Source organism: Lepidochelys kempii, chromosome 11, assembly GCF_965140285.1.
Source record: "Lepidochelys kempii isolate rLepKem1 chromosome 11, rLepKem1.hap1, whole genome shotgun sequence".
In the NCBI taxonomy this organism is placed as follows: Eukaryota; Metazoa; Chordata; order Testudines; family Cheloniidae; genus Lepidochelys; species Lepidochelys kempii.
The window spans coordinates 79,830,189-79,858,041 of NC_136390.1; the positions used below are offsets into that span (position 1 = coordinate 79,830,189).

General features: G+C 50.0%; 1 protein-coding gene across 1 annotated transcript; it reads left to right on the top strand.

Annotated features, from left to right (window-relative positions):
* The first annotated feature begins 352 nt into the window (after window positions 1-352).
* On the top strand, window positions 353-27,798 carry C11H21orf58 (chromosome 11 C21orf58 homolog). Its single transcript, XM_073304720.2, has 8 exons — window positions 353-430; window positions 484-541; window positions 2,985-3,058; window positions 3,731-3,874; window positions 18,375-18,489; window positions 20,940-21,079; window positions 26,872-27,110; window positions 27,753-27,798. The coding sequence occupies exons 1-8, from the start codon at window positions 353-355 to the stop codon at window positions 27,796-27,798; spliced, it is 894 nt and encodes a 297-aa protein (XP_073160821.2).
* The last annotated feature ends 55 nt before the right edge of the window (window positions 27,799-27,853 follow it).

A 27,853-nucleotide genomic window follows, 5' to 3' on the forward strand; every position in this document is an offset into this window, starting at 1 on the left:
AAACAGGAAACGAGATTCAAAAGTTCCCGGGGCTTTTCCTGTACACCTGGCCAGTGCATCTGAATTCAGAGCGCTGTCCAGAGCACTCACCATGGTGCACTGTGGGATAGCTCCTGGAGGCCAATACCTTCGAATTGTGTCCACACTAACCCTAATTCGAAATGGTGATGTAGATTTCAGCGCTAATCCCCTCGTTGGGGAGGAGTACAGAAATCGGTTTTAAGAGCCCTTTATGTCAAAAAAATGGCTTTGTTCTGTGGACAGGTGCAGGGTTAATTCGGATTTAAGGCTGCTAAATCCGACAAACTCATAGTGTAGACCAGGCCTAAGTGTGACTAGCAGGAAGTGAGAGATGTCCCTTCTTTCCAACCCCCTTTTATTTCCTTGTGTCCCAAAAGTGTTTGTTAGTTATGCAGGACTGGATGTTCTTGTGAGCCTCAGTCCCTGACTTTTAATCTGTTCTCACAATGGTTTTATCCACAGAAACTAGAAAATGAACGCGAGACCCTGGAGAATATTGAGTCGCCCCTCTCCACAACAAGTAAGATAAAAGATTTGCTCTAGTTCAGATCATAGTTTCATACAGCAATCATTGAGTGATGTTCTTGGACCTGGGCTATGCAGGAGGTCAATGGTCTCTTCCAGCCTTCAAATCTAGGAGAGGCATCTCTGCTCTCACCCACCACACCCAGTGAGGCAGTCAGAAAGCACCCTATGTTTGTTATGGTGATAGAAATATTAACAGTGGAACAGGAAAGTGGCCTCAAACTCCTGGAACTTCCTTCCCTCAGTCTAGGCATCTTGGGCAATGGGGAGAGGCCAATTCGCTAGGTCAGCCTGATTGACAGGGTGGGCAGGCTAATGAGGGAGTAAGGAGGCCGGGGGGGTCCCATCCTCTGTGTGTGTGTCACAGAGTGGGGCCAAGCTAAGGAGAAAGCAGGAGCCCGATCTGAGCTGGAGAGCAGAGCTGCAATAACAAAAGCAGAGAAGCAGCCCAGAGAGCAGACCTGTGCTGGGAGGAGAGCTGCAGCAACCAGAGCCTGAGAAGCAGCCCAGGGAGCAGGAGGCAGAGCAGCAGCATCAGTGCTGAGGAGAGTGGAGCAAGAGCTGGGGCTGGAGCAGTCCAGAGCCAGGTGCAGGGAGCAGCTGGAGAGAGCGAGGGGGGGATCCTGGGCAGTGGGCTCAGCACAGGGAGACACCCCCAGCCCAGAGGCCTTGCAGGCCAGACTTGGAGGGGGATGGGATCGTAACCCAGGCAGAAGGAGCTGATGCTGGGAAGAAGGGTCCTGCCACCTAGAGCCTGAGGGTGTGTGGCCACCGCCAGAGCAAGTGTCCGACCTGCAGCATCCCTGCAGCACAGCCAGGGCCTGGGCAGGAGGCCTGGGACATGGGAGGAGCAGACTGTGAACTGGACATTCCAGAGCTGGCTAGCTGTGGGATCCCCATGCCACAGAGCAGAGTGATGGGTTTTCCGTTAGCCTTTCCCATGTTTTCCTTTTTTTAAAAATTGGTTGCTGTTTAAATAAGTTGAATTTGCTTTGAACTGTATGTGATGATCAGTGGGCCAGGGAAGCGCCCAGTGTAGAGAGAGCACTCTGGAGTGGGGACACCTTGGCCTCTGCCCTAAGTGACCCCAACAAGGTTGGGGGTCAAGCCCCCCAGGTATCCTGGGCTCAGCCTTGTTGGCGTTACGAGGACTCTGCCCCACAGGAGAGTCCTTGAGGTTAGGCAGGCCTCTGGGTAAAGGAAGTGGGAGCGAGGACTCAGATCCTTTCGCTAGCCCACTTCACGGGGGTAGCGTATGAGCCAGGAAAGTTCCCCACAATAGCGGGCTTATTCTCCCACTTACACTAAGACAGCCACTCCACTCTGCAGCTCCACAGGCCAGCAGAAGCTGGGGCAGGGTGAAGACACAGCCCTTAATGGGAGGAAAGCATTCTCCGCTCAGCAGCGACCTATCTTGAAATCAGTGCTGGAATGAAATACCAATTGCTTCCGTGGGTGATGAGGAAGGGCACAGTGCACTATGCAGCCTTTTGATTGGTGGAATTTCTCCCCCCACCCCATTTGAGTTGTATTTGTACAAAAGAGCAGACAGGGTCAGATCCTCAGCTATTTCTGAGCAGCGCTTAGTGTAACCAAGGCCATACCCCCAGCAGTCATGACAGGGGTGTGTGTAAAGGAGCCACTATGATAGCTCTGCCCTGCCCAAGGATTCCCCTAAGCAGGAATAATCCTTCACGCACCTGCTAAGTCAGTGTTGGCCTGCTTTGCACCAGCAAAGCTGTACAGAGAAGAACACAGATCACAGTTTGTAGAATGCGAATCAAATGGGAGAGAGAGGATGCCAGATTATTAAATCCAGGGAGTAAGCTGTGCTGGCCAAACAGATGCAATTGGAAACCAACATCCATATTCCCCAGGTTGCTGTGAAACTTGTGCAAAGAATGTCAAGATAACAGACACAAGTGATACAAATGTATTGGGGTGATGTAAGGGCCAAGGGGACCTCCTGTATATAGGAATTCAGTGTATAAGTGAAACATCCCATCAGTCTGTTCTTTTCTTACTGAAACCATCTGCCAGTGAGAGGAGATATTATCTTTGCTGTAGTTGGTACAATAAAATCCTCGTTCATTCTTGTGACAGGATTGTCAAGAAAGTGACCAGAAAATATTTTTTTTTGACTGGAAAAAAGTAATAACAATAGAGTATCACATTTTCTAGAGTTAACCCACTATGGTAACTGCTAGAACCAAGGCCAGCTCTAGGTTTTTTGCCACCCCAAGCTTCAAGAGCGCAACTGCCCAAGGGAAAAAAAAAAAAAAGAAGAAGAAAGGGTGGCCGGAATGCCGCCCCTGGAATTGTACCGCTCCAAGCACGTGCTCTCTTTGCCGGTGCCTAGAGCCAGTCCTGGCTAGAACAGCCCTTTCTCTTAGTTATCCTTTAAGGAGGCAACAGAGCCTATCAGATTCCTCTTTCAGGGAGTAACGATGGACAGGAGGATGCACTGCAGAATGCGCTGAGGCGAAGGAAAGACCTCCTGCGGAAGCTTAGGGTAAGATCTTCCCTGTACTACGAGGTGACTGCTGCAGGGGCTTTCAGTAGTTAAACAGTATCCTGGAGTGTGCATCACCCATGGATAATGGCAATTGCAATAGCAGTTACCAGACTATGCTGGTATTGGGAGGCTCAGGGACTGCATGATTGAACTTTGAGAAGAATGTAAAAGGGAAGCAAAAATCCATGAGTGCTTTTTTTATTCCTGGGATACTGGGGGAAATGCTGCAGGAGCAGGTCCAACCCTCGTGCCCCAGGGCATGCTCCAGACAGACAAATCACCCCCTAAGGGTCTTTGGGAACTTGTTGTTTGGGCAGCTGCTCGTGGGGCCATGTGAGTATTATGGGGCTTGTAGGCAGCCAGGGAACCGAGTATCCCTAGAAAAGCTGTGGGGGGGAGGGGGGGAAGAGAGGAGAAAGCTGCGTTTGCCCCAAAGGGCACTCCGTGCCCCCATAGCTGTGCCAGTGCAGAGGCTGACCAGGCTTTGGGATGTTTCCAGTTAGCCGGTCATGTCCTATGACTGTGGAGCCCCTGTGGGTCAAATTCAACCCTGGTGGGGAGTTACTAGAGTTATATCAGGGCCAAGTGGAGCCCTGTGAACATATTCATGTTTCCTGCCTTTACTGCACAGAGTTGTTCCCCCCCGCCCCTGTGTCACTGATCTTTCAGGAGCAGCACCTTTTGGAAGAATTTTCACAGCCCTGTGTGTTGGCAGGAGGCCCCAGAAAGAACTACCGGCCGGAGCCAGTACCTGTTTACCTGACGTCCCCTCTGGCTCCTGCACCAGAACCACCAAGGATCATCCAGCAGACAGTAAGATCTTCCCCATGTCAGAACCAGTGCATACCCCCAACAGTACACGCTATAAGTAAGGGCAAGATTTTGTCATGGATTCTGTGACTTTCCGAGACATTTTCTGCCTCAGGTTTAGCCCTGTGCCCAGAGCAGCAGGAGCCCCAGAGCTGCCAGTCTCCCCCCAGCAGCCAACCCCACCATTATTTTTAATAAAAGTCAGACAGGTCAGGGGCAGTAAACAACAACAACAACAAAAAAAATCACAGAAGCCTGTGACCTGTCCATGACTTTTACTGAAAGAACAGTGACAAAAATCTTAACATTAGTGTGAGGGGGCATGACTTACCACCTCCTGCTAGCCATGCTGGGAATTAGCTCTTGGTTGTCGGCGCACCTTCCTCTAGTGGTGTCTCACCACCATCACTTCTGCTCCACCTCTAAGAGCCACATCATTCCCCGGACCACAGCATCCTCATCTGGGCTGTGCCCCACTCCACTTTTTCCTCTCACTTCTGGGGGGAACCAGCTGTCTCTAATCCAGCCACTTGCCACTATGGCCTACTGTAGCCTTTGGGCTAGCCCCTCACCTCAAGGAGTAAACTGCAGTCCAAATACTGGCCACCCCCGCTGTGGCGAGTGAGGGGGATGGGGGACTCAGGCCACACCTGCCCACTACTCCAGGCCCCAACCCAGGGACCCTATAGCCAGCAGCCATGTGCTGCCACTCCTCCAACTCCCACTGCTTATTTCCATGGGCCACTTCCCCATAGCCCTAGCACCTTCCTAGCCCTTTGTATCAGGGCCTCAGCCTGGAGCTACCTATTGCTCCTCTGACCCCAACTCTGCTCTGAAGTACTCCTCTAAGGTAGCCAGTCCTTCTCCCTTACACTCCAGTGAGAGACTAACTCTGTGCTGTTGAGCAGCCCTTTTTATATGGCCCTCCCTGGCTCCGATTGGCTGCTCCAACAAACCTTCTCCTGACTGGCTCTCTACAAGTCCTCCTCCCATTGGTTGGGTTTTGCACAGCCTCCCTGAGGGCTGCTTTAACCCTCCATCTACCTGTGTAGGGCAGTCACCCTACCACACTTAGTTATAAGAGACAAGTACAGTACCCAACTTCTCACAGCAAGGCAGCTATCAAAATTCTGGCTGAGCAAGTGGTTTCTCAGGCCTAGATTCACAGAAGTACTTAGGTGTTTTAGTCTGTGATTTAGACACTTCAGTACCAGTTTGAGGCACCACTGCAATTCACAAAAACCCTGGAGCACCTAAACTCACTCAGCACCTACGTTTTGCAGTAAAAAGTTCCCTGAGCACGTGTGTTTCGTCCTTGTAATGTGTTCACATCTGCTGCCTTCAGGGCCACCAGAACCTAAGCCCCAGAGCCATTTAAAAACCCAGGGCAGATAGGCTTTTGCTGCCTAAGTCGTGTGTAAGCCCCCATCTGGTAGGCATTTCTAGCAGCCACCTACTCGACTGGACCCCTCAGGCCAATTCCTACAAGATGGCTTGGAGGTTAGGAGAGAGAAAAGGAGGCCCAGTGAGCCAGGACACTCACCGGGGATGTGGGAGACCCCCCCCTTCAAGCTCCCCTTTGACTGACGGGGGAGAAAGGATTTGAACAGAGATCTACCACCTCTCAGCTGAGTGCCCTAACCATTGGGCGAGGGCAGTGAGACTCAGGCCTCGGGGGTTCAGGAGCTGAATAGATGATCAGCATTACCTGAAAGAGCCACAGTAGTGTGAGTTCATTGTTCCATTTGCCACACACACACACACACTCTCACAACAAAGTGACTGACCAAGTATTCTACAATAAGTTAATAACACGGTAATTGGGTAATGATCGAATCACACATGAAAGAGCCACTTGCGGCTCGTGGGCCTCAGCCTGAGTATCACTGGGCTATGGGATAGTCTGGTGTAGGGCTCCATCAGCGTAGGTGGCTTTTGTGAATGACAATTGGAGGCACCTATCTCTCCCCCATCCATTTTAGGGGAGCTGTTATGCTTTTGGGGGTTCCCCCAAGGTGTCCAGGGTGAATCACTACCACCTGCTTACAGCACAAGAGAGTCTAGTCTGGGCCCACCGAGGGAAATCCTCCCAACTCTGCCAGCAGCACAAGTGTTCTGCCCCTGGCTCCGCGAGCCTCGCTCTTCCCCTCTGCACACCAGCAATGAGCACACCCCACCTTGTTACAATTCAATGCCCAGTGCCTTGTCTTCTGGAACCTGCAGTGTGCACCAATCCACTGCCTCTGTGCAAGCAGAGCACCCTAGTTTACTGGCTTCACCTCCTTTGCACAAGGCACTCAGACGTGTTGATAATGAAACCAAACAGGAATTTATTTAACAAAGCTAGAGTTAAAAAGTCACATAAAAGCTAGTAAAAGGCTTTGGAAGCATAAGGTTACATGTAAAAGAAAAATATAAAACAATCTATAGCCTATACTTATTAACAAGATACTTTCCTGGCCAATAAGGTATTTCTCGCCCTATGGTCAATCCTTACAGCACTGGTCCAGTCCTGGGAGCTGGGATCCACTTTTCATGAGACACTTGCGCTGGGAGAATGTATCCTCCATAACAGATAATATCTTGTGCACTTTCCTCTTCTCTTATACAGCCCCAGACTGTGTCTCTTTTCATAATCAGGGAGTTTCATTACCTTCAGCTCAGGCCTGAGGGTCCCCTATTTTGGGTCTTTTCTTGGGGTTCTTTGTAAATGCTCAGACCTGCATCTGGTGATCACTTTTGATTGAGTTAGCAGAGACCCAGCCCCCACTCAGGTGACACGCTTCATCTCCAACAGCTTTGGAACATAATATTCTACATCTCTCCAAACATCAACACCATGATGATCATGTTCTCAGCTTTTGGCAAAGAACACACCCGACCCTCTTGGTGACATATCAGGAGACTGGTCGGACACAACTGTAATGTACCTACCGGGGTATGTCTGTGCTGTGGGGACTCACAGGTCATGCCCACTCTTGGCCCCGTACGATCCCTGTGCGGAACCCCCTTCAGTGTGACAGCCCTTCTCAGGAGTCCACTCTCTCCCGGGGGTTAAGCCCCTCCACCTCCTGGAACTGCTTCTCTCTGAGCCTTTAGCATGTCTGTCTCTTGCCGGGGCCCCCTCAGGGAGTCCACTCACTCTGGACCCCCAGGGCCGCAGAGGGAATAATGCAATCCTGTTCTTTAGATCGGAGCGACTCTCAGCCAGTGTAAAACATCCATCCTTTGTTCCCCACTGGCTGGTCAGGTCACCAGGGTCCTCTCTCTGAGCCCATTGTCCTCCCACTGGCCAGATCCGGCTGTGATGTCCAAGCTGGGCCTTCTGGTTACCAGGCACCAGTCGCTGGGGTATTCATTCTCCTGGTCATTGGCCAGGGTCCCAAGTTCCGTTGCTGGTCTTCTGTAACAAACTCCCTCTCCCATCACCTCGTTAAACCAATAACGCCCAGGGAAACTGAATTCCACCCCCTCTGCATGCAAACCATTGAAAAAAAAACAAGAAAATCCCTCACTTCATCACATCTCTCCCTGCTTCGAGTCTGAACTGAGAGGTGTCACTTAGCCAGTGACCTGGGGAAGTTCAGGGCCCCCGCCCCGAGATAAGGTATCAGCTATAACATTGGCACTCCCCCTCACATGGGCCACCTCCATGTCATAATCCTGCAGGAGCAGACCCCACCTCAGGAGCTTGGCATTAGCTCCTTTCATTTGGTGTAGCCACGTTAGGGGCGAATGGTCAGTGTACACAGTGAAGTGCTGCCCAAATAGATACGGCTGCAGCTTTTTAAGGGCCCACACCAGAGCCAGGCATTCCTTCTCTATGGCCGCATAGTGCTGCTCCCGGGGCAGCAGCTTCTTGCTCAAGTACACAATGGGATGTCTCTCCCCCTTAGTATAAGTTTGCATTAGCACCGTGCCCAGCTGGGTGTCTGAGGCGCTGGTGAACGCCAGGAAGGGTTTATTAAAAATCCGGGTTTACCTAGACCGGGCTTTGGATGAGTGCCCCCTTCAGCACACAGAGAGTCCTGTTGGAACGCTTGGTCCAGACCACCCTGTCTGGCTTGCCCTTCCTAAAAAGCTCCGTGAGGGGAGCTGCCAGGGAGCTAAAGCATGGCACAAACCTCCGGTAGTACCACACCATCTCAATGAAAGCCTGGACCTGCTTCTTAGTCTGGGGAGCGGGCCAGTCCTTGATTGCCTCCACTTTGGCCAGCTTCAGGTGGCTGCTCCCCACCTTGTGGCCCAGGTATGACACCTCTGCCATCCCCACCTTGCACTTTCCAGCTTTTATAGTCAGTCCTGCATCCTGGAGGTGACTCAGCCCCCTCTTCACCTGGGACACATGGTCCTCCCAGGTTTGGCTAAAGACACAGATATCATCAATATACGCTAGAGCAAAGTCCTCCATCCTCCTCAGTAACTGATTCACCAGGTGCTGGAAGGTGGCAGGTGCCCCATTGAGGCCAAAAGGCAGGGCCAGGAACTCGAAGAGCCCTACCTGGGTGGCGAAAGCAGACTTCTCCCTGGCCTCTGGGTCCAAAGACACTTGCCAGTAGCCTTCGGTGAGATCCATAGTAGTGAGGTACTGGGCAGCCCCCACAACTTATCTAGGATCTCATCAGTCCTAGGCCGGATTGACCCATCCTTCTTGGGGACCAACACGGGAGAGGCCCAGGGGCTGGAGGACGGCTGGATCACCCCTAAAACCAGCATGTCTCCGACCTCTCTCTCCAGGTCCTGGGCTTCTTTCCCAGTGACCCTGAATGGGGAACACCTGATGGGAGGGTTGGCTCCCATCTCCACCCGGTGAACAGCCAGGTTAGTGAGCCCAGGCCGGTTGGAGAGCAGCTGCTGGTATGAAGGCAGCACCGCTCTGATCTCGGCCTGCTGGGCAGGGGTGAGCTGGTCTGAGAGGGGAACTGATTCCAGCGAGGGATCAGCCCCCGGCTTAGGGAGGAGACCCACCAGGGGATCCTCTCCCTTCTCCTCCCACTGCCCACACACAGCCAGCACCAACTTCTCCCTGTCCCAGTATGGCTTTGTCATGTTGACATGATATACCGGATGGCTGTAAGCCCAGTTGGACAGTTGCACTGCATAATTCACCTCCTTTACCTGTCTGATGACCTTGAAGGGGCTGTCCCAGGCAGCTTTCAGCTTGTTCTTCCTCATGGGGATCAGAAGCATCACCTAGTCCCCGGTAGCATAGGAGCGGGCCCACGCTGAGTGGTCATACCAGACCTTCTGCTTCCTTTGTGCCTTGGCTAGGTTTCCCCTGGCCAAGCCCATGAGCTCAGCGACCTTTTCCTGGAAGGGCAGTACATACTCCACCACTGATTCTCCATCAGGAGAGGCCTTCCCCTCTGACTGATCCCTCATCAAGTCCAGGGGTCCCCTCACTCTCCTCCCATATAGCAACTCAAACGGGGAAAACCCTGTGCATACCTGGGGCACTTCCCTGTATGCCAACAGCAGGTGGGATAAATACTTGTCCCGTCCTGCAGGTGCTGGTCCATAAATGTTTTCAGCATCATATTTAGCGTCCCATTGAACCTCTCCACCAGCCTGTTGGACTGAGGGTGATATGCCGAGGCCCAGGTGCATCAGACCCCACACTTCTCCCACAAGCACTGGAGCAGGGTTGACATGAAGTTGGACCCCTGATCTGTAAGGACCTCCTTAGGGATCCCCACTCTGCTGAAAATGGTCAGCAGTGCATTGGCCATGGTCTCTGCCTTGATAGAGGACAAAGCCACCGCCTTGGGGTAGCAAGTAGCGAAATCCACCACTACCAGAATGTATTTCTTCTGTGACCGGGTTGCCTTGCTGAGGAGCCCCGTGATGTCCAGAGCCATCTTTTGGAAAGGCTCCTCTATGATGGGCAAAGATCTTAGAGCTGCTTTATACTTATCCCAGGCCTTCCCCACCCTCTGGCAGGAGTCACAGGACCTGCAATACTGTTAGACTGCGTCAAAGACCCCAGGCCAGTAAAAATTCTGCAGCAGCCTTTGCCTGGTGTGCTGGATGCCGTGATGCCCCAAAAGGGGAATATCGTGGGTCAAGTACAACCTGCAGCGGTATGTCCGGGGTCCCAAGTTCTGTCGCTGGTCCTCTGTAACAACAAACTCCCTCTCCCATCACCTTGGTAAACCAATAACGCCCAGGGAAACTGAGTTCCACCCCCTCTGCATGCGAACCATTTAAAAAACCAAACAAACCAAGAACCACCCCTCACTTCGTCACAGTGAGTAACTCAGGCTTTGTGAATTGCAGTGTCTTCCAGGGATTTTAATCCGTGTGACACTCAGCGTCACAACACACAACTCCTTGTGTGCATCCAGGCCTCACTCCCTAGTCTAGCACAAACAGGGAATGCTGCACAGGTTGCAAGCACTCCCCACCGCATGGGAAGAAGTGCTTCATGTTGCTTTATTTACAAGACTTGTCGAGGGGATTATAGATTGGCAGGCTCTAATGGAAATCCACTCCCACTTTAGAAAAAAGGCATACATTTAACAAAGGGCAAGATTAACCATTGCAACAAGCCACCAAAGGATTGATATTTTTTTCCTTACAGATAAGTTTTAGCCAAACACAAGTTATTGGTCTCAATACAGAGGTAATGGGGAAAGTCTGTGGCTTGTGTTATACAGGAAATCCAACTAGATGATCGAATGATCACTTTGGACCTTAAAACCTGCGCCTTTGAATCTCATTGGTTGGGGAAAACGGTGATTGTGAAATGGAACTTTGCAGGTGGTGATGGGATTGAAACAGGAGAGAAATGGGAAGATTCTGAGGTTTTGATCAGGGTGAGTTATTGAACCACATGATTCTGGTGTGCAAATGCAGTTTGTATGATCAAACTGGAGCTTTTCACATGCAAAAACTTAGTGATGGAAGAACTGTCTGCAATTTTAGAGACTGCTTTTGAAAATCTGGCCCAGATTCTCGGAGACAGATGGATCTGGCTGCCTGACAGTATCTACAACAATGTTCAGGCTAGGTATAATCCTCTGACTACAAACTATTACAACAGAATTTACCCCCAAACTCTGAGAGCGGTCGGGTAATGCAGGCTTTGACACACCCTTGTGCTGAGTGAGATTTAGAGGGAAGATAGAGATAAATGACCTTTTCATGCCTATGTCATTCAACATGTTGGATTTCTGTATTAATCTTTCAAAGGCCATGTGGGACTATATTGAGATCTGTGCTCCCACCTGCCCCCCCCACCCCCAAAAAAGTAGCTTACAAATGGAAGCAGACACATTCTGCAGTGACAGAATAGCCCCAACAGGGCTGAGATGGAATGGGTGTGGAAAACGCCATACATTTAGAGGTTACAACAATACATATTATAGCAAAGGAGCCTCCAGTGCAAAGAGGATAGGCTAACTCATAGTTTGTGCTTCTAGTTCTTTCCTGTTTGGCAGGACATGTATAACCCAGGCCTGCTTGGTGTGGCTCTCTGTCCCCCCTCTAGAAGCGCCTAGACCATCTAGAGATTGATAAGTCTGCTACAGCCTTGGCTAAGAGCCACAGGGCTTTTAGCTCATGCAGTAGAAGCTCATACACTCAGCTTCAGAGGTTCCCAGGTTCAATTCTGCCCACCAATGGTCGTTACCCTTGCCCTTACCCTCTACCCACCACTCAAAGGTGTGAGAGACAGAAGTGCTGCTGAAAGACTTCTCCCTATTGCCTGGCTTGGGTCTGGGTTACAGACTGTTATCCTATACCAACGGGTAGTATTCACCACCACTAGAGGTCCCACAGGGAAGCGTGTATTCTTCTAACCACACAATCTGTGGAGGTTCCCACTTAGTGTCACAGGGATAGATGCTGTTACTGTTTGGTTGTTAGTTCTTCTATTACTTTGGCTCAGTTTCCCTTTGAGATTTCTTTTAGTTCCCTTCTCTGAGAATACTTGCTATCCCCAAGCATTATTAAAGTGGTTATTCAGTACTCAGAGGAGACAAGCAGCATCTGATTGTGGGTCTGTTACAGAGGCTGTGTCACTGAATTGCAGACACTATGGGCTATTGCTGGAATGGGGGTAGGAGATAGCACTGTTACTAGACACGTTAACACCAGATGTACCCCAGCTCCATTCTGAGCCCGCTGTGTCCTGCGGCGGAACAGAGATTAGTGCTCAGGACTGGTTCTGAACATCTGTGTTCACAGCCCTGGAAGGGGGAACATGATGACAGATCCATACATAGCTGGGGATTGGTCCTGCTTTGAGCAGGGGGTTGGACTAGATGACCTCCTGAGGTCCCTGCCAACCCTGATCTTCTGTGATTCTAGGATTCTATGAACCTGGGTTGGGTAAGTGGTTTATACAGCATCATTACGGCAGCACACCAATATCCCCCCAATTCCTTGTCCATCATGTTCTCAGAGAGCTGAACATACGTGATATTCTGTGTCAAGCCGACAAGCACAGCTCATCGCAGCTGGGCTAACCTGCTCTATGATTAAACGGCTTCACAGCCTCATTAGCTACCCGATCCCCGCTCTATGGCACTTGTTTATCATGCTCCTCTTCAGTGCCTTGGCCCTCTGACTGGCCCTGAAAAGGAGCCCTGCCTCTTCCCCACTCCCTCCATTCAGGCTCAGGCTGTAGCCCACCTGAGTCAGCTGACCCAGGCCGATTACAGTATGGGACGTACCCAAAGGCTAGGTCTACGCTGCCGTTAAAAACCCACCATTGGCCTGTGCAAGCCAACTCAGGCTCGTGGGGCTCAGGCTAAGGGGCTGGTTAATTGCAGTGTGGGCATTTGGGTTGCAGCTCAGGCTCTAGGACCCCGTGAGCTGGGAGGGTCTCTGAGCTCAGGCTGCAGCCCAAACCTGAATCTCTACACCGCAATTAAACAGCCCCTTAGCCCGAACCAGCTGGCACAGACCCATCATGGGTGTCCAGCTGCAGTGTAGATACCCACAGTGACCTAATCCTAGGAACCTGCCCGCAACTGAGTGACATCCACCTGAATTAGCTCCTTCCCTAAGGGCTAAGCAGATGTTTCCCATCCGCAGCAGTGGGTCTTCCCTTGCCAGGATGTCAAAAGCCTGCTGGTATAAATACCATCTACCCCAACTAGAAATCTTATGGTAAATGCCAGCATATGAGGGCACAGCTGCAGTTTGGTCAGGCCAGGTCTCAGGACAGCCCTGCTGGGTTTAAGGAAGGGCGAAAGGAGTGCCTCTCCACCTTGCCTCTGTGCGGTGCCTCAGGAGATGGAGTCACGCTTGTGATGATATATACTTGGGCTGCCTTCGATGTGCAGATGTGTTTGCCATGGTATTGCCGCCCCCGCCCCCCGGCTCATGCATGGGGCTGCCTCTCATGGCATCTTGCGTCACCAGGAGCCAAGCCAGGAATGACAACAGACATGAAGGAACCTGGACTCTTTGGGCTATATTCAGCTGTGGCCTAAGCAGGCATGTAGCAAGGTCTCTCCAAGGCTGGAGTCAGACCCTGTCTCAGTTTCCAAGCACACTCAGGTCATGGCAGTGACGTAGCCCTTCAGTTAAGTCCAAAAGTCCCCCCCCCCCTTCCAGGGCTTAACTCCAGCATAAACCAAAACCAAATCTTCCACCCCAGGCTCTTCCACTGGGCACAGCCTTCTCCTCTTGTGGTCTGTCCTCTGCCACCCTGTCTTCACTCCTCTGGGCTCTGACCATTCCCGCCTTCCCTGCTTTACAGGGCTCATTGCACCCCTCACTGCTTGGCTGCATAGGGGGAGCCCAGCTTACCCTCTACTATGGTTCCCAGCCCTGGGAACCCTTAGCAACCCAGCTGTCTGTCCTGTAACTTCCTGCTCAGGGACACTTCACAGTCCCTTCCCTGGGGAGCCTCCTACTTTAGAGGGAGCACTGCCTCCCACCTACGGTGTTCCTGGTGACTCCCGAGACTGTTCTTATAGCCCAGCAGGCCTGGCTTTTAGTCACATGAGCCTTGCGTTCATCCTCTCCCCCTGGGGAGGCAGCAAGCACCAGCGTGCCACTGAGCCCCATCGCCCTTAAAGGGCCAGGGCCTCCTGGGGCAAGGTATGGCTAACTCTGTTTCACTTCGGGGGTTGTGCAGGTTGCAGAGCGTCTTGGAAGTAACCTGCCCTGCTTGCAGCTTAATAATCTCCAAGTATTCCTTTAACAAGCAAGACCTTTCTCACCTGAGCTCAGCCCAACCCCCAGCTTAGTTCCTTTCTCTTCAGGTGTTTTCAGCAGTCTTCCTTCTTGAGCAGGGAGGCAGTGGAGAAGAACCAAGATTAACTCATTCCCCAGCCTTAAATAGGATTTTCTTATGGCAGGAATAATTTATTTCCCAGTTTGACCCCCACCTCCTCTTAATGGAAAAACACTAGAAGTCCAAGATGGTGTCCCTTTCAAAGCAGCATCCTAGGGAACTTCTCAGGAAGGAGGGAAATTAGTATCTTCAAAATCCTATTGTCTTTCCTAATGGCCCATCCAGGCTGATTGCATACGGTCTGCTGGACGTTCCCCAAGTGTAAACACAGTTGTAATTGTTATATAGTCAATATTTGTATCGTCAGATACAAAAATGATACATGCATATAAATAGGATAATCATATTCAGTAAATCATAACATTTCCAATGATACCTCTGTGATATTATCCGATTAAAATATGTCCATGTAGATCATTGTTGCTACCACTGTTATATAATTGCAACAAATCTTGTACAAAATGTGGCATGTAAGAAGTCTATGGAAAGGTTATGACTTGCTGAATATGGTTATGCTATTTGTATGCATGTATCATTTTTGTATTTGGATTTCAGATGTTTGCTCCTGGGGTAACGCCCACAAGGTATTTAGCCTGCACATCTTGAAGGGACTATTCAAATTAAGTGGCTCATCAAGGTATACTTAACTCACAATGGACCGTGAGAGACGCTGATCTACACTTAATGGACTTTCCTGCTATGACTAAGCGAATTCATGCATGGACGTGTGACTTGCCCATGTGACTCCAAACTCCATCTTTTACCTGTAATTTTCCACTAGCTGTGTTGAGGGCTTTGTTTGAAACAATGGGTTTCCCTCCACATGGAGGGAAGCTATAAAAGACCCTGGAAACATCTCCATTTTGCCTCTTTCCTGCTCAAGCCTCTGGACTATGGACTTACACTAATGGGAGCTGTCATAAATATAAAGGGAAGGGTAAACACCTTTAAATCCCTCCTGGCCAGAGGAAAAACCCTTTCACCTGTAAAGCGTTAAGAAGCTAAGATAACCTCGCTGGCACCTGAGCAAAATGACCAATGAGGAGACAAGTTACCTTCAAAGCTGGGAGAGGAAACAAAGGGTTCTCTCTGTCTGTGTGATGCTTTTGCTGGGACCAGAACAGGAATGCAGGTCAGAACACCTGTAAAGAGTTAGTAAGCATTAGATTCTGTTTTGTTTAAATGGCTGATAAAATAAGTTGTGCTGAATGGAATATATGTTCCTGTTTTTGTATCTTTTTGTAACTTAAGGTTTTGCATAGAGGGATTCTCTATGTTTTGAATCTGATTACCCTGTAAGGTATTTACCATCCTGATTTTACAGAGGTGATTCTTTTACTTTTCTTTAATTAAAATTCTTTTTTTAAGAACCTGATTGCTTTTCATTGTTCTTAAGATCCAAGGGTTTGGGTCTGTGTTGACCTATACAAATTGGTGAGGATTTTTATCAAACCTTCCCCAGGAAACGGGGTGTAGTGCTTGGGGGGGATATTTTGTGGGGGAGACATTTCCAAGTGGGCACTTCCCCTGTTCTTTGTGTAACACTTTGGTGGTAGCAGCTTTTAACCTAAGCTGGTAAGAATAAGCTCAGGGGGTCCTTCATGCAGGTCCCCAAAGCTGTACCCTAGAGTTCAGAGAAGGGAAGGAACCTTGACAGGAGCATTCTAACCAAGGGACTGAGGACCTTCCAATGATTTGGAAGCAACCAGAGACTTGATTTAAGCCAGCAGTTTATTTCATCACTGCTACAAGCCTGAACCAAGAACTTTGCAATTATTGTATGTATTTGATTCCTTTAACCAATTTTCATAGAATCATAGAATAACAGAGTTGGAAAGGGACCTCTGAAGGCCATCTAGTCCAACCCCCTGCCCAGAGCAGGACCAATCCCAACTAAATCATCCCAGCCAGGGCTTTGTCAAGCCTGACCTTAAAAACTTCTAAGGAAGGGGATTCCACCACCTCCCTAGGGGTAACACATTCCAGTGTTTCATCACCCTCCTAGTGAAAAAGTTTTTCCTAATATCCAATCTAAACCTCCCCCACTGCAACTTGAGACCATTATTCCTTGTTCTGTCATCTGCTGTCACTGAGAATAGTCTAGATCCATCCTCTTTGGATCCACCTTTCAGGTAGTTAAAAGCAGCTATCAAATCCCCCCTCATTCTTCTCTTCCTCAGACTAAACAATCCCAGTTCCCTCAGCCTCTCCTCATAACTCATGTGTTCCAGTCCCCTAATCATTTTTGTTGCCCTTCGCTGGACTCTCTCCAATTTGTCCACATCCTTCTTGTAGTGTGGGGCCCAAAACTGGACACAGTACTCCAGATGAGGCCTCACCAATGTCGAATAGAGGGGAACGATCAAATCCCTCGATCTGCTTGCAATGCCGCTACTTATACACCCCAAAATACCATTGGCCTTCTTGGCAACAAGAGCACACTGTTGACTCATATCCAGCTTCTCGTCCACTGTAACCCCTAGGTCCTTTTCTGCAGAACTGCTGCCTAGCCATTCGGTCCCTAGTCTGTAGCGGTGCATTGGATTTTTCCGTCCTAAGTGCAGGACTCTGCACTTGTCTTTGTTGAACCTCAGCAGATTTCTTTTGGCCCAATCCTCCAATTTGTCTAGGTCCCTCTGTATCCTATCCCTACCCTCCAGCGTATCTACCACTCCTCCCAGTTTAGTGTCATCTGCAAACTTGCTGAGGGTGCAATCCACACCATCCTCTAGATCATTAATGAAGATATTGAACAAAACCGGCCCCAGGACCGACCCTTGAGGCACTCCGCTAGATACCGGCTGCCAGCTAGACATGGAGCCATTGATCACTACCCGTTGAGCCTGACAATCTAGCCAACTTTGTACCCATCTTGTAGTGCATTCATCCAGCCCATACTTCTTTAACTTGCTGACAAGAATGCTGTGGGAGACCATGTCAAAAGCTTTGCTAAAGTCGAGGAATAACACGTCCACCACTTTCCCTTCATCCACAGAACCAGTTATCTCATCATAGAAAGCAATTAGATTAGTCAGGCATGACTTGCCCTTGGTAAATCCATGCTGACTGTTCCTGATCACTTTCCTCTTGTCTAAGTGCTTCAGAATTGATTCCTTGAGGACCTGCTCCATGATTTTTCCAGGGACTGAGGTGAGGCTGACTGGCCTGTAGTTCCCAGGATCCTCCTTCTTCCCTTTTTTAAAGATGGGCACTACATTAGCCTTTTTCCAATCTTCCGGGACTTCCCCCAATCGCCATGAGTTTTCAAAGATAAAGGCCAATGGCCAATTTTAACTCTCACCTTTTCTTCTTTCTTTTTATAGGCTATGTTTACACTATCGCGGTAAGTCGACTTACGCTACGCAACTCCAGCTACGTGAATAACGTAGCTGGAGTCAATGTATCTTAGGTCGAGTTACCGCGGGGTCTACACTGCGGGGAGTCAACGGGAGAAAATCTCCCATCGACTTACCTTACTCTTCTTGTTGGGGGTAGAGTACAGGGGTCAACTGGAGAGCAATCTGCAGTCAATTTGGCGGGACTTTACTAGACCTGCTAAATCGACTGCCGGTGGATCGATCTCAGAGTGTTGATCCCCTCTGTAGTGTGAACCTGCCCATAAATAAACCTTTAGATATTAGATACTAAAGGATTGGCAATGGCATGATTATCGGGTAAGATCTGAGTTGTATATATCTGAGTTGATCCTTTGGGATCAGAAGAACCTTTCATTTGATGAAATTGGTTGTAAAAAACTGCTCATCTTAAAGTCTAGTGTTTTTGGTGGTGATACAAGGACTGGAATGCCTAAGGAAACCACTGTTCTGACTTCTTGTTAGCCAATGTGGTGAAACAGGAATTTAGTTTTGTTGCTGGTATGGTATATCTTATGGGAGAATAACCACCAGTTTGGGCGGGGAGGGGGGCGGGGGGTGTCTGCTCTATTTCTCAGCTGTTTGTCCTGAATTTGGTATTCTCAGTCGTGACTCACAAAGTCATGATTACAACTTCACTTGACCCATCTTGCATAAAACGTATCTTAGTTGTGTCATATTCTTATCATAAGCATATCTCTGCGACGAATATGGGGCATGGGGTCACACCCTTATCTTTGAGCTGAACATCTGCGGGTATCATGTGTGGCTCAGCTGTGAAGCATGCAGGGCATCAGAAAATGAAACACAGTAGCCCAGAGAGCCCAGGATTGCAGGCAGACGGCAACCCTGATTCCTCTTGTTTTCCTCTTGTTCCTAGATGCCTCAGCAACCTGCAACCATCATCCAACAGTTACCTCAGCAGCCACCTCTCATCACACAGATCCCACCTCCACAGCCCCTCCCAGCCCCCCGCTCTGGAAGCATTAAGGAAGGTAAGCGTCAGCCACCCCAACATGCGGGGTCATTCTCCTGCTTTCCTGAGCTCCCTCTGATCTCGGAGCAGTGAAAGTATCACTGTGGTGACATGAGACAGCACTCAAGTTACCTTGTGACCTAGCACAACCAGGCTGTCAATGCAATTACTGATCTTGCCAATCAAATATCTGGGCCCTCTGACATGGGAACTTAGAATAACTTTAGTGCTGCTGGGCACTTTATCTTGCAACAGACAGAGAGGCAAAAACCAGGTTAAGCAGTGGAGAGGGTTTGGGGGAAGTAGAACAGCACAAGGGAAGATACTGGTTAAATATTAACAAGGACGTTTGCAGCTAAAACTTCACAAACAACTCATAATGCCAAAATGAGCAAATGGGGTTTTTGTACCCACTGTCCATTCTCCTTAGTACAATATAAGCGTTTATTTTAAAATGTGTAGGAATGGTCTGTCGTTGGAAACAAGAGGGGGCAGCTGAATGTGCTACCCTGCGTGCACATAAACAAATTTGTTTTGTGTTTCTAAACAGAAGTGAGCAAGGTCCAGGAATAGCACATGGAGCTAATATCTGGGCTTCTTTCCCCAACTCAGATTTTTGAATGGGGTTTCCTGGTACTGCAGGGAAATGAAAAAATCCGAGAGCAACTCCACAGTCCATTGCTTGGGGATTTAATAAAGTCTCTGGTTTATTTGAATCAATTTATTTTCTAAAACAAAATGGACCACATTTATGTCTGACCACCCTGAAGTTGAATGCAGTGTTCCTGTAGCCATATCGGTCCCAGGATATTAGAGAGACAAGATGGGTGAGGGAATAGCTTTGATTGGACCAACAGAGCTCTGTGGGGCTCAGTTGGTCCAATCAAAGCTATTCCCTCACCCATCTTGTCCCTCTATTCCCTGAAGATGATGCATTTACACCAGGGACGAATTTGGCTCAATGTGTCCAGTTAAATGAAAAACCTGGTTACTTTAATTGTTTTTGTGTTGTGGTTGAATTGGTTCTGGTGCCAAGATACCAGGGTGATCGGCTCAAGGTGGATATATGCACTCTAGATGCATTTTTAAAGCCACATGGAAAGAAATTTCAGGGTGACAGTTTAATGTCTCTTCAAGCTGGGGAACAAATGTTAAACAAACATTTAAAAGAAGTTTTTTCCCTAAAATTTCTGGTCATGTTTTCTGATTATAGAAGCCCTAGCTGATTAACAGTTTGTCCCTCAGCAGCTTTCCCTGTGTGATCTTGCAGTGAAGGGATGATGCTGACTTTGAGGCCTCTCAATCATTTTCATGGCAGCAAACGAAGGTCCCAGACACAGGCCTGCACTGCAGCTGTGCGTCGCGCAGTGGTTTGGGCTCCAGGGAGGAGTAGGTGCAGACCGTCTTTCACTTTCAGTTTGTGTGGGCTCTCACTAGAGCACCAGGAATGGTTTGCCTTAACCAGCAAAATTCCCCACAACGTCAGCTCATGTTTGAGCAACGTCTGGGACCCAGCCATGCCGGCTGGGCTCTCGTTCGTTCCTGCAAACGGCCCACAAGGAGCTTTTTGTGAAACATTTTCTCTACCTGGCTTCCCCCAGAATTGGGCAGGCTTCAGCTGGCGGCATGAGGCTGGTTTCCTTGGATAGGTCACTCAGTGGAAAGCATGTAGTATCCTCCTGTGCCCTGGTTGGCTGTGGTTGTGCTCTGTGGCCAGCGGGGCTAGCCCAGCCCAGCCCAGCAGAAGCTGTTGTCCGGGAGTTTCTCAGACTGACCTCTCTAATTCAGCTGGAAAAACAAAGAACAGAGCACACTGTCCCAGTCCCCATGGCTGCATCAATCTTGTACCTCCCACAGTTACCCTGCGTGTTGGGAATGCTCTCATGGTTCAAATGGGCAGGAATCCAGTGACACTGAACTGTGAATGTGGGTCGGTGACATGTTTCAGCCATAGGCAAACCAGGTGTTTGAACGGGAACCTTGTGGGATTTTCTGGCCTGTAAAGCCGTACAAACTGGTTCCTACGCAAAGACTTGTGATGAGCCTCTTTGGACCTGCATGTGCAGGGTTTTGGTCAGCTAGGGTCTGCCCCTTCTGAATCCATCTCCATTTGAGAGTCTGGACAAGCCCAAACCAGTGAGGCTTGCCTTAGTTTGGGTCACAAACGCGTAGTGAGGGCTTCTTTGCAGAGACAGGGAAAAGCTAAGCTGGGCTAAGAGCCTGAACACTCTCATCCAGCCCTAGGTATCTGCCATAAATGGCAGTCACTGGCCAAGGAGATAGTGGTGTCTATTAACATTCTCCTCCTCCAAGTGTGAAAGGCCCTTTCAAGATCTCCTTTCAGCTGCGTTCCCTAAGTCAGAGCTGTCTGGGCGCTCTGCTAAGAATCTGACCCACTGAGATGCCCTTTGCCCTCTGTCTCTCACTGGCAATGCTGTCCCTTTCCCCTTGGAATTTGTCCGTTCCCAGACATGGTGGAGATGATGTTGATGCAGAACGCTCAGATGCACCAGATCATTATGCAGAACATGATGCTGAAAGCTCTGCCACCGATGGCATTCTCACAGCCCAGTGGGACCGGGCCTCCCTCGCTGCAGCACACCCAGCAGGTAACAACATTCACCCCTACAAAGAGACGCTGGGGCAGGAGAGGGGGGGCTGATCTCCACATGCCGGGGCAGGGCCTGGGGAGCGCGTTTTGAATATTTGGGCCAGAATGTGGCTTCAGAATCCATTGCCCATGGATGCGTGTCCTAGGGCACTGCACACACTGGCTGGTCTATGGGATGAGCTCAGGCTGGATGGCGTCTTCTGGAGCTGAACCCCCACACATGTCTCCTGACTCTGCCTAGGGTGATGGAGGGGTTCAGCTGCTATGCGACCTCTGGATAGGGCGTACAGGGTATGCCCCCCTGCCCACAGCAGGCCAGCTCTGCTCTGCCACAACCTCACCTGCTCTCTGCCCAGCGCTGGCCTCGTACAGGCCTGGGGCCAGGCTGTGTTTGGCAACGTGCAGGCTGCTGCTGCACTCCCGCGGGCTGGGCACACTCCAGCCCTAAGAGCGTAGCTGAACTGCATGTTTCACATAAGAAAACATTCAGTCATCCAGGGAAGAGCCCACTTCCCAGATGCCCACATAGTGACTGGGAACCTGGGATTCTGCCGTAGGCTGGGGCAGACACACTTGCATTTACATTCATGGGTATATTTTTATGGGCCTTCCATTTCCTGAAAGCTTTTATTTTGATGGAACCCGTAATTGGTAAAGTCTGGCTTGGTGCTTTGCGATGGGCTGGAATGGATGTGATGGTGGGGCCCAGAGACCCCAGTCAGGATCAGGGCCCTGCGTACTCAGAGCTGGACACACCCACACGTGTAGAGCCAGAAGAATTTCCAACAGCACCTAAGGGCCAGATTTGTAAAGATTTGTCTAACTCGCACTGAAATCAACAGGAGTTAGGTGCCTTTATACCCTTAAACTCTGGCTCTAAGTGACTTAGGAGCCTCAGTCTCATTGAAAGTCAATGGGAGTTAGGCTCCTAGGCTCATCTGAAAACCCCCCTAGGTGCCTCTCTGCATCTTTAGGCACCTAAATCCCTTTACAAATCTGGCTCTAAGTGCCTAAGGCCCAGATTATTAAAGGTATCTAGACACCTAACTCCCATTGAACTCAGCGGTGAAGTTAGGTACCTAAATCCTTTTGCCTAAAATGCACCTAAGATTGAAATGTTACACAGGAACCTAAGTCACTGAGGTGTGTTTGAAAATGTTACCCAGCCCCTGCCCAGAGGGGTTTCCAATCTAAGCAGGAAGGGCAGTTAATTTGGGAGTTCCCCTGGATGCCTCACGCTGTGCTGAGATGCCCTGGGGTTCCCTCCCCATTTCACACCTGCATGCATGCCAGGGCCTTTTCTTTTCTCTGTGCGCACAGACCAGAAAGTAGTCTGGCTCCTGGCCTCACTCAGGTGTGATGCTCTCGGGCCCCCCTTGTGTTAAGACTATCCCCACCACACATCTGAGCTTGTAACAGTCACCCGGCTCGTAAAACCTGCGCTGGGTGCTATTTCCAGCTCCGACAGCTGGCTTACACAACCCAACCCCCTAGCGTTCCCAGGGCTCTGGTAGGAAACACAACACCCTTCTCTACCTGATCATCTTTGGCTGTGGTGGGCGGAGCTGGCATTTGCTGCACCGGTTCAGGCCACTTCTCTACACCAGACATACTCCAGTGTTTAAGAGCAGCTGTCGGCTCCTGTTTCAGGACAAACTCTGCAGCAGCCACTGCCAACTGGCAGAGTATTGCACAAAGGGAAGCATGAATCTTCTCCGCTGTGCCTGCTCTCAGCCAGGTTTGTGATGGAGTGGCATTTGCACCGCACCCCCGAGCCGTGCGCAGTGTGAGCGGGGCCGGGGAGGGCGGGAACACCTGTGCTCATAGGGACACACATGAGGAGAATCAGGGTGCTCATAGGACACTGCAGCACTGTCTTAAAGGGAGAGTAGTGCACGACGAGCATCCCAGTCCCGCCAGAGGGATCCCCGGCCTGCCTCGCAGACACACTTTCTGCCCTGCTTTGTACTCTCCTCACTCCAGTTTTGGTGGCTTTAACGTCCCAGGTGAATAGTCTCGTCCACGTTGAACGGAAAGGCAGAGCCTTGTTTAATGCGGTGCCTGACACTGCAGGAGGGGAGAGCAAACAGCCTAATTGCAGGCTAAGGGAAATGAAACGAGTAAAGGTTCACAAGCCTGCACCTAAGAGCCAAGGAACAAGCAGAGCTGCCCTCTCGTTCTTTACGTCCCATGGCAAGGCCAGTTGCTTTGCCCCGGCCGTTCCCGAGGTGGGGAAGTGTGAGTGGAGCCGGAGTGTGAGTAGGTCTGCACTGCAGTTAGACACCCGTGGCTGGCCCGTGGCCACTGACATGGGCTCGTGGGGCTGTTGAATTGGGTTTACATGTTCAAGTGCAGGCTGGAGCACAAGCTCTGGAACCCCCCCAAGGGGGTAGATCCCAGACACCAGCCTGACCCCGAATGTCTACAGTGCAGTTAAAAAGCCCCGTAGCCTGAGCTCCTTAACCCAGGTCAGCTGACATGGGCCAGCCGCTGTTGTCTAATCATAGAATATCAGGGTTGGAAGGGACCTCAGGAGGTCATCTAGTCCAGCCCCCTGCTCAAAGCAGGATCGATCCCCAATTAAATCATCCCAGCCAGGGCTTTATCAAGCCTGTCCTTAAAACTTCTAAGGAAGGAGATTCTACCACCTCCCTAGGTTACACATTCCAGTGTTTCACCACCCTCCTAGTGAAAAAGTTTTTCCTAATATCCAATCTAAACCTCCCCCACTGCAACTTGAGACCATTACTTCTTGTCCTGTCATCCGCTACCACTGAGAATAGTCTAGATCCATCCTCTTTGGAACCACCTTTCAGGTACTTGAAAGCAGCTATCAAATCCCGCCTCGTTCTTCTCTTCTGCAGACTAAACAATCCCAGTTCCCTCAGCCTCTCCTCATAACTCATGTGTTCCAGTCCCCTAATCATTTTTGTTGCCCTCCAATTGCCTGTCAATTCCAATTTGACTCTCTCCAATTTTTCCACATCCTTCTTGTAGTGTGGGGCCCAAAACTGGACACAGTACTCCAGATGAGGCCTCACCAATGTCGAATAGAGGGGAACGATCACGTCCCTCGATCTGCTGGCAATGCCGCTACTTATACATCCCAAAATGCCATTGGCCTTCTTGGCTACAAGGGCACACTGTTGACTCATATCCAGCTTCTCGTCCACTGTAACCCCTAGGTCCTTTTCCGCAGAACTGCTGCCTAGCCATTCAGTCCCTAGTCTGTAGCAGTGCATGGGATTCTTCTGTCCTAAGTGCAAGACTCTGCACTTGTCCTTGTTGAACCTCATCAGATTTCTTTTGGCCCAATCCTCCAATTTGTCTAGGTCCCTCTGTATCCTGTCCCTACCCTCCAGCATATCTACCACTCCTCCCAGTTTAGTGTCATCTGCAAACTTGCTGAGGGTGCAATCCACGCCATCCTCCAGATCATTAATGAAGATATTGAACAAAACCAGCCCCAGGACCGACCTTTCAGGCACTCAGCTAGATACTGGCTGCCAACTAGACATGGAGCCATTGATCACTACCTGTTGAGCCCGATAATCTAGCCAATTTTCTACCCATCTTATAGTGCATTCATCCAGCTCATACTTCTTTAACTTGCTGGCAAGAATACTGTGGGAGACAGTGTCAAAAGCTTTGCTAAAGTCAAGGAACACCACATCCACTGCTTTCCCTTCATCCACAGAACCAGTTATCTCATCATAGAAGGCAATTAGATCAGTCAGGCATGACTTGCCCTTGGTGAATCCATGCTGACTGTTCCTGATCACTTTCCTCTCATGTAAGTGCTTCAGGATTGATTCCTTGAGGACCTGCTCCATGATTTTTCCAGGGACTGAGGTGAGGCTGACTGGCCTGTAGTTCCCAGGATCCTCCTTCTTCCCTTTTTTAAAGATGGGCACTACATTAGCCTTTTTGCAGTCGTCCAGGACTTCTCCGGATCGCCATGAGTTTTCAAAGATAATGGCCAATGGCTCTGCAATCACATCTGCCAACTCCTTTAGCACTCTCGGATGCAGTGCATCCGGCCCCATGGCCTTGTGCTTGTCCAGCTTTTCTAAATAGTCCCAAACCACTTCTTTCTCCACAGAGGGTTGGTCACCTCCTCCCCATGCTGTGCTGCCCAGTGCGGTAGTCTGGGAGCTGACCTTGTTCGTGAAGACAGAGGCAAAAAAAGCACTGAGTACATTAGCTTTTTCCACATCCTGTGTCACTAGGTTGCCTCCCTCATTCAGTAAGGGGCCCACACTTTCCTTGGCTTTCTTCTTATTGCCAACATACCTGAAGAAACCCTTCTTGTTACTCTTAATATCTCTTGCTAGCTGCAACTCCAGGTGGGATTTGGCCTTCCTGATTTCACTCCTGCATGCCCGAGCAATATTTTTATACTTATCCCTGGTCATTTATCCAATCTTCCACTTCTTGTAAGCTTCTTTTTTGTGTTTAAGATCAGCAAGGATTTCACTGTTAAGCCAAGCTGGCCGCCTGCCATATTTACTATTCTTTCTACACATCGGGATGGTTTGCCCCTGTAACGTCAATAAGGATTCTTTAAAATACAGCCAGCTCTCCTGGACTTCTTTCCCCTTCATGTTATTCTCCCAGGGGATCTTGCCCATCAGTTCCCTGAGGGAGTTGAAGTCTGCTTTTCTGAAGTCCAGGGTCCGTATTCTGCTGCTTTCCTTTCTTCCCTGTGTCAGGATCCTGAACTCGACCATCTCATGGTCACTGCCTCCCAGGTTCCCATCCACTTTTGCTTCCCCTACTAATTCTTCCCGGTTTGTGAGCAGCAGGTCAAGAAGAGCTCTGCCCCTAGTTGGTTCCTCCAGCACTTGCACCAGGAAATTGTCCCCTACATTTTCCAAAAACTTCCTGGATTGTCTGTGCACCGCTGTATTGCTCTCCCAGCAGATATCAGGGTGATTGAAGTCTCCCATGAGAACCAGGGCGTGCGACCTAGTAGCTTCTGCGAGTTGCCGGAAGAAAGCCTTGTCCACCTCATCCCCCTGGTCCGGTGGTCTATAGCAGACTCCCACCATGGCATTGCCCGTGGTGCTCACACTTCTAAACTTAATCCAGAGACTCTCAGGTTTTTTTGCAGTTTCATACCGGAGCTCTGAGCAGTCATACTGCTCCCTTACATACAGTGCAAGTCCCCCACCCTTTCTGCCCACCTGTCCTTCCTGAACAGTTTATATCCATCCATGACAGTACTCCAGTCATGTGAGTTATCCCACCAAGTCTCTGTTATTCCAATCACATCCTAATTCCTTGACTGTGCCAGGACTTCCACTTCTCCCTGCTTGTTTCCCAGGCTTCTTGCATTTGTGTATAGGCACTTGAGATAACTCGCTGATTGTCCCGCTTTCTCCGTATGAGGCAGGAGCCCTCCCCTCTCACATGCTCCTGCTCGTGCTTCTTCCCGGTATCCCACTTCCCCACTTACCTCAGGGCTTTGGTCTCCTTTCCCCGGTGAACCTAGTTTAAAGCCCTCCTCACTAGGTTAACCAGCCTGCTCGCGAAGATGCTCTTTCCTCGCTTCGTTAGGTGGAGCCTAATTGCAGGGTCGATAGACCCTGGCTGTCTCGATGGGACCCAGCCACCCATGCAGTTGTTGTTGCACTGTAGTCCGTGTAGCTGGGCCTTGGGCCCAGGACAAGGGACTGCTCTTTTCAAGAGTGCTCCAAGCTGGCACTGCGTTGGTGAGGAACAGACCATTGTGCTCACCTGCCATATGGATACAAATTTAACAAATTACCCATTTTCCTTTAAATTGAGGATCCCCAGTTTGCTGCTCCAGTTGTTGTGAAAGCAGAAAAACCAAGGCCATCAGCGGTGCATCATCACCACCATTACCCTTCCCCAGGAGTGCAGGCCATTCCTTCTCAGCCGCCCCCGGTTGGCTACTCCATGTGGCCCCCCATGATGTCATCCAGCCTCATGGGACAGACTGGAGGATTCCCATCCACTGTGCATCACATGACTGGCCCAACTAGCACCTTCCCTGCAATGCACACGTAAGTAAACAAGCTGCCCCGCCAGGAGCTGTTGTAGTCCCTTTCCTCCTGCCACCTTGGGGTGGCTAAGCGGGCTCACAGGAGGCCAGAGCAGCAGACGCCCTGAGGTCTGACTTACCGTTGGTTTCTGACTACAGCACAGTTTGCAAACTGCTTTGCAAACTGAGTTTAAGTGACAGCAAGAGTACTGTGGCAATGGGAGAGACTCTGCGATAGGAACTAACCCTCACTGACTGCTGCTCAAATGGGAGTGTCACACAAGAGCTACAACCCCGACACTGGAAAGGGTGATTGGTATACTATCCCTGTGGAAACGCCAGCTGGAAGATCCCAACTGCTTTTTGGAACAAGTAGCAGGAATGTTGTTCTGTGGCTCCTGGGCCTCCATGAGAACTCAGCAGAGCCCTTTATAACCCAAGAATGCCCAGCTGAATGAAAGCGTCCACTGTAATCTAACTCGGGTTAATAGTGCCCTCAGGCGTGATGTCCCTAAAACACCAGAGAAACAGTCAAAGGTTTATGAACAAGACTATACACTACGGCAAATAGTTATTGACCAGGAAGAAGAAGAATTTATTCCTGGAATAAAGCTGAGCTCTTGGTATACACCCATGTTTCTAACTGGTTTTTTCTTTTTCTAAGTGTAGTAACCGATGGACTCCTCCGCAGCCTGCCCCCGGGTTTGTAGACTCCTCAAGCCTGTAGCAAAGGTAACCAATCAGCTCAGCTCTTTCTTCCCCCGT

Coding starts and splice junctions, on each gene's coding strand:
- C11H21orf58 (XM_073304720.2), top strand. CDS start 353: ATGTCCCTTCTTTCCAACCCCCTTTTATTTCCTTGTGTCCCAAAAGTG. Junction 542..2,984: donor GTCGCCCCTCTCCACAACAA/GTAAGATAAAAG, acceptor TTCCTCTTTCAG/GGAGTAACGATGGACAGGAG. Junction 3,875..18,374: donor CAAGGATCATCCAGCAGACA/GTAAGATCTTCC, acceptor TCTTGTTCCTAG/ATGCCTCAGCAACCTGCAAC.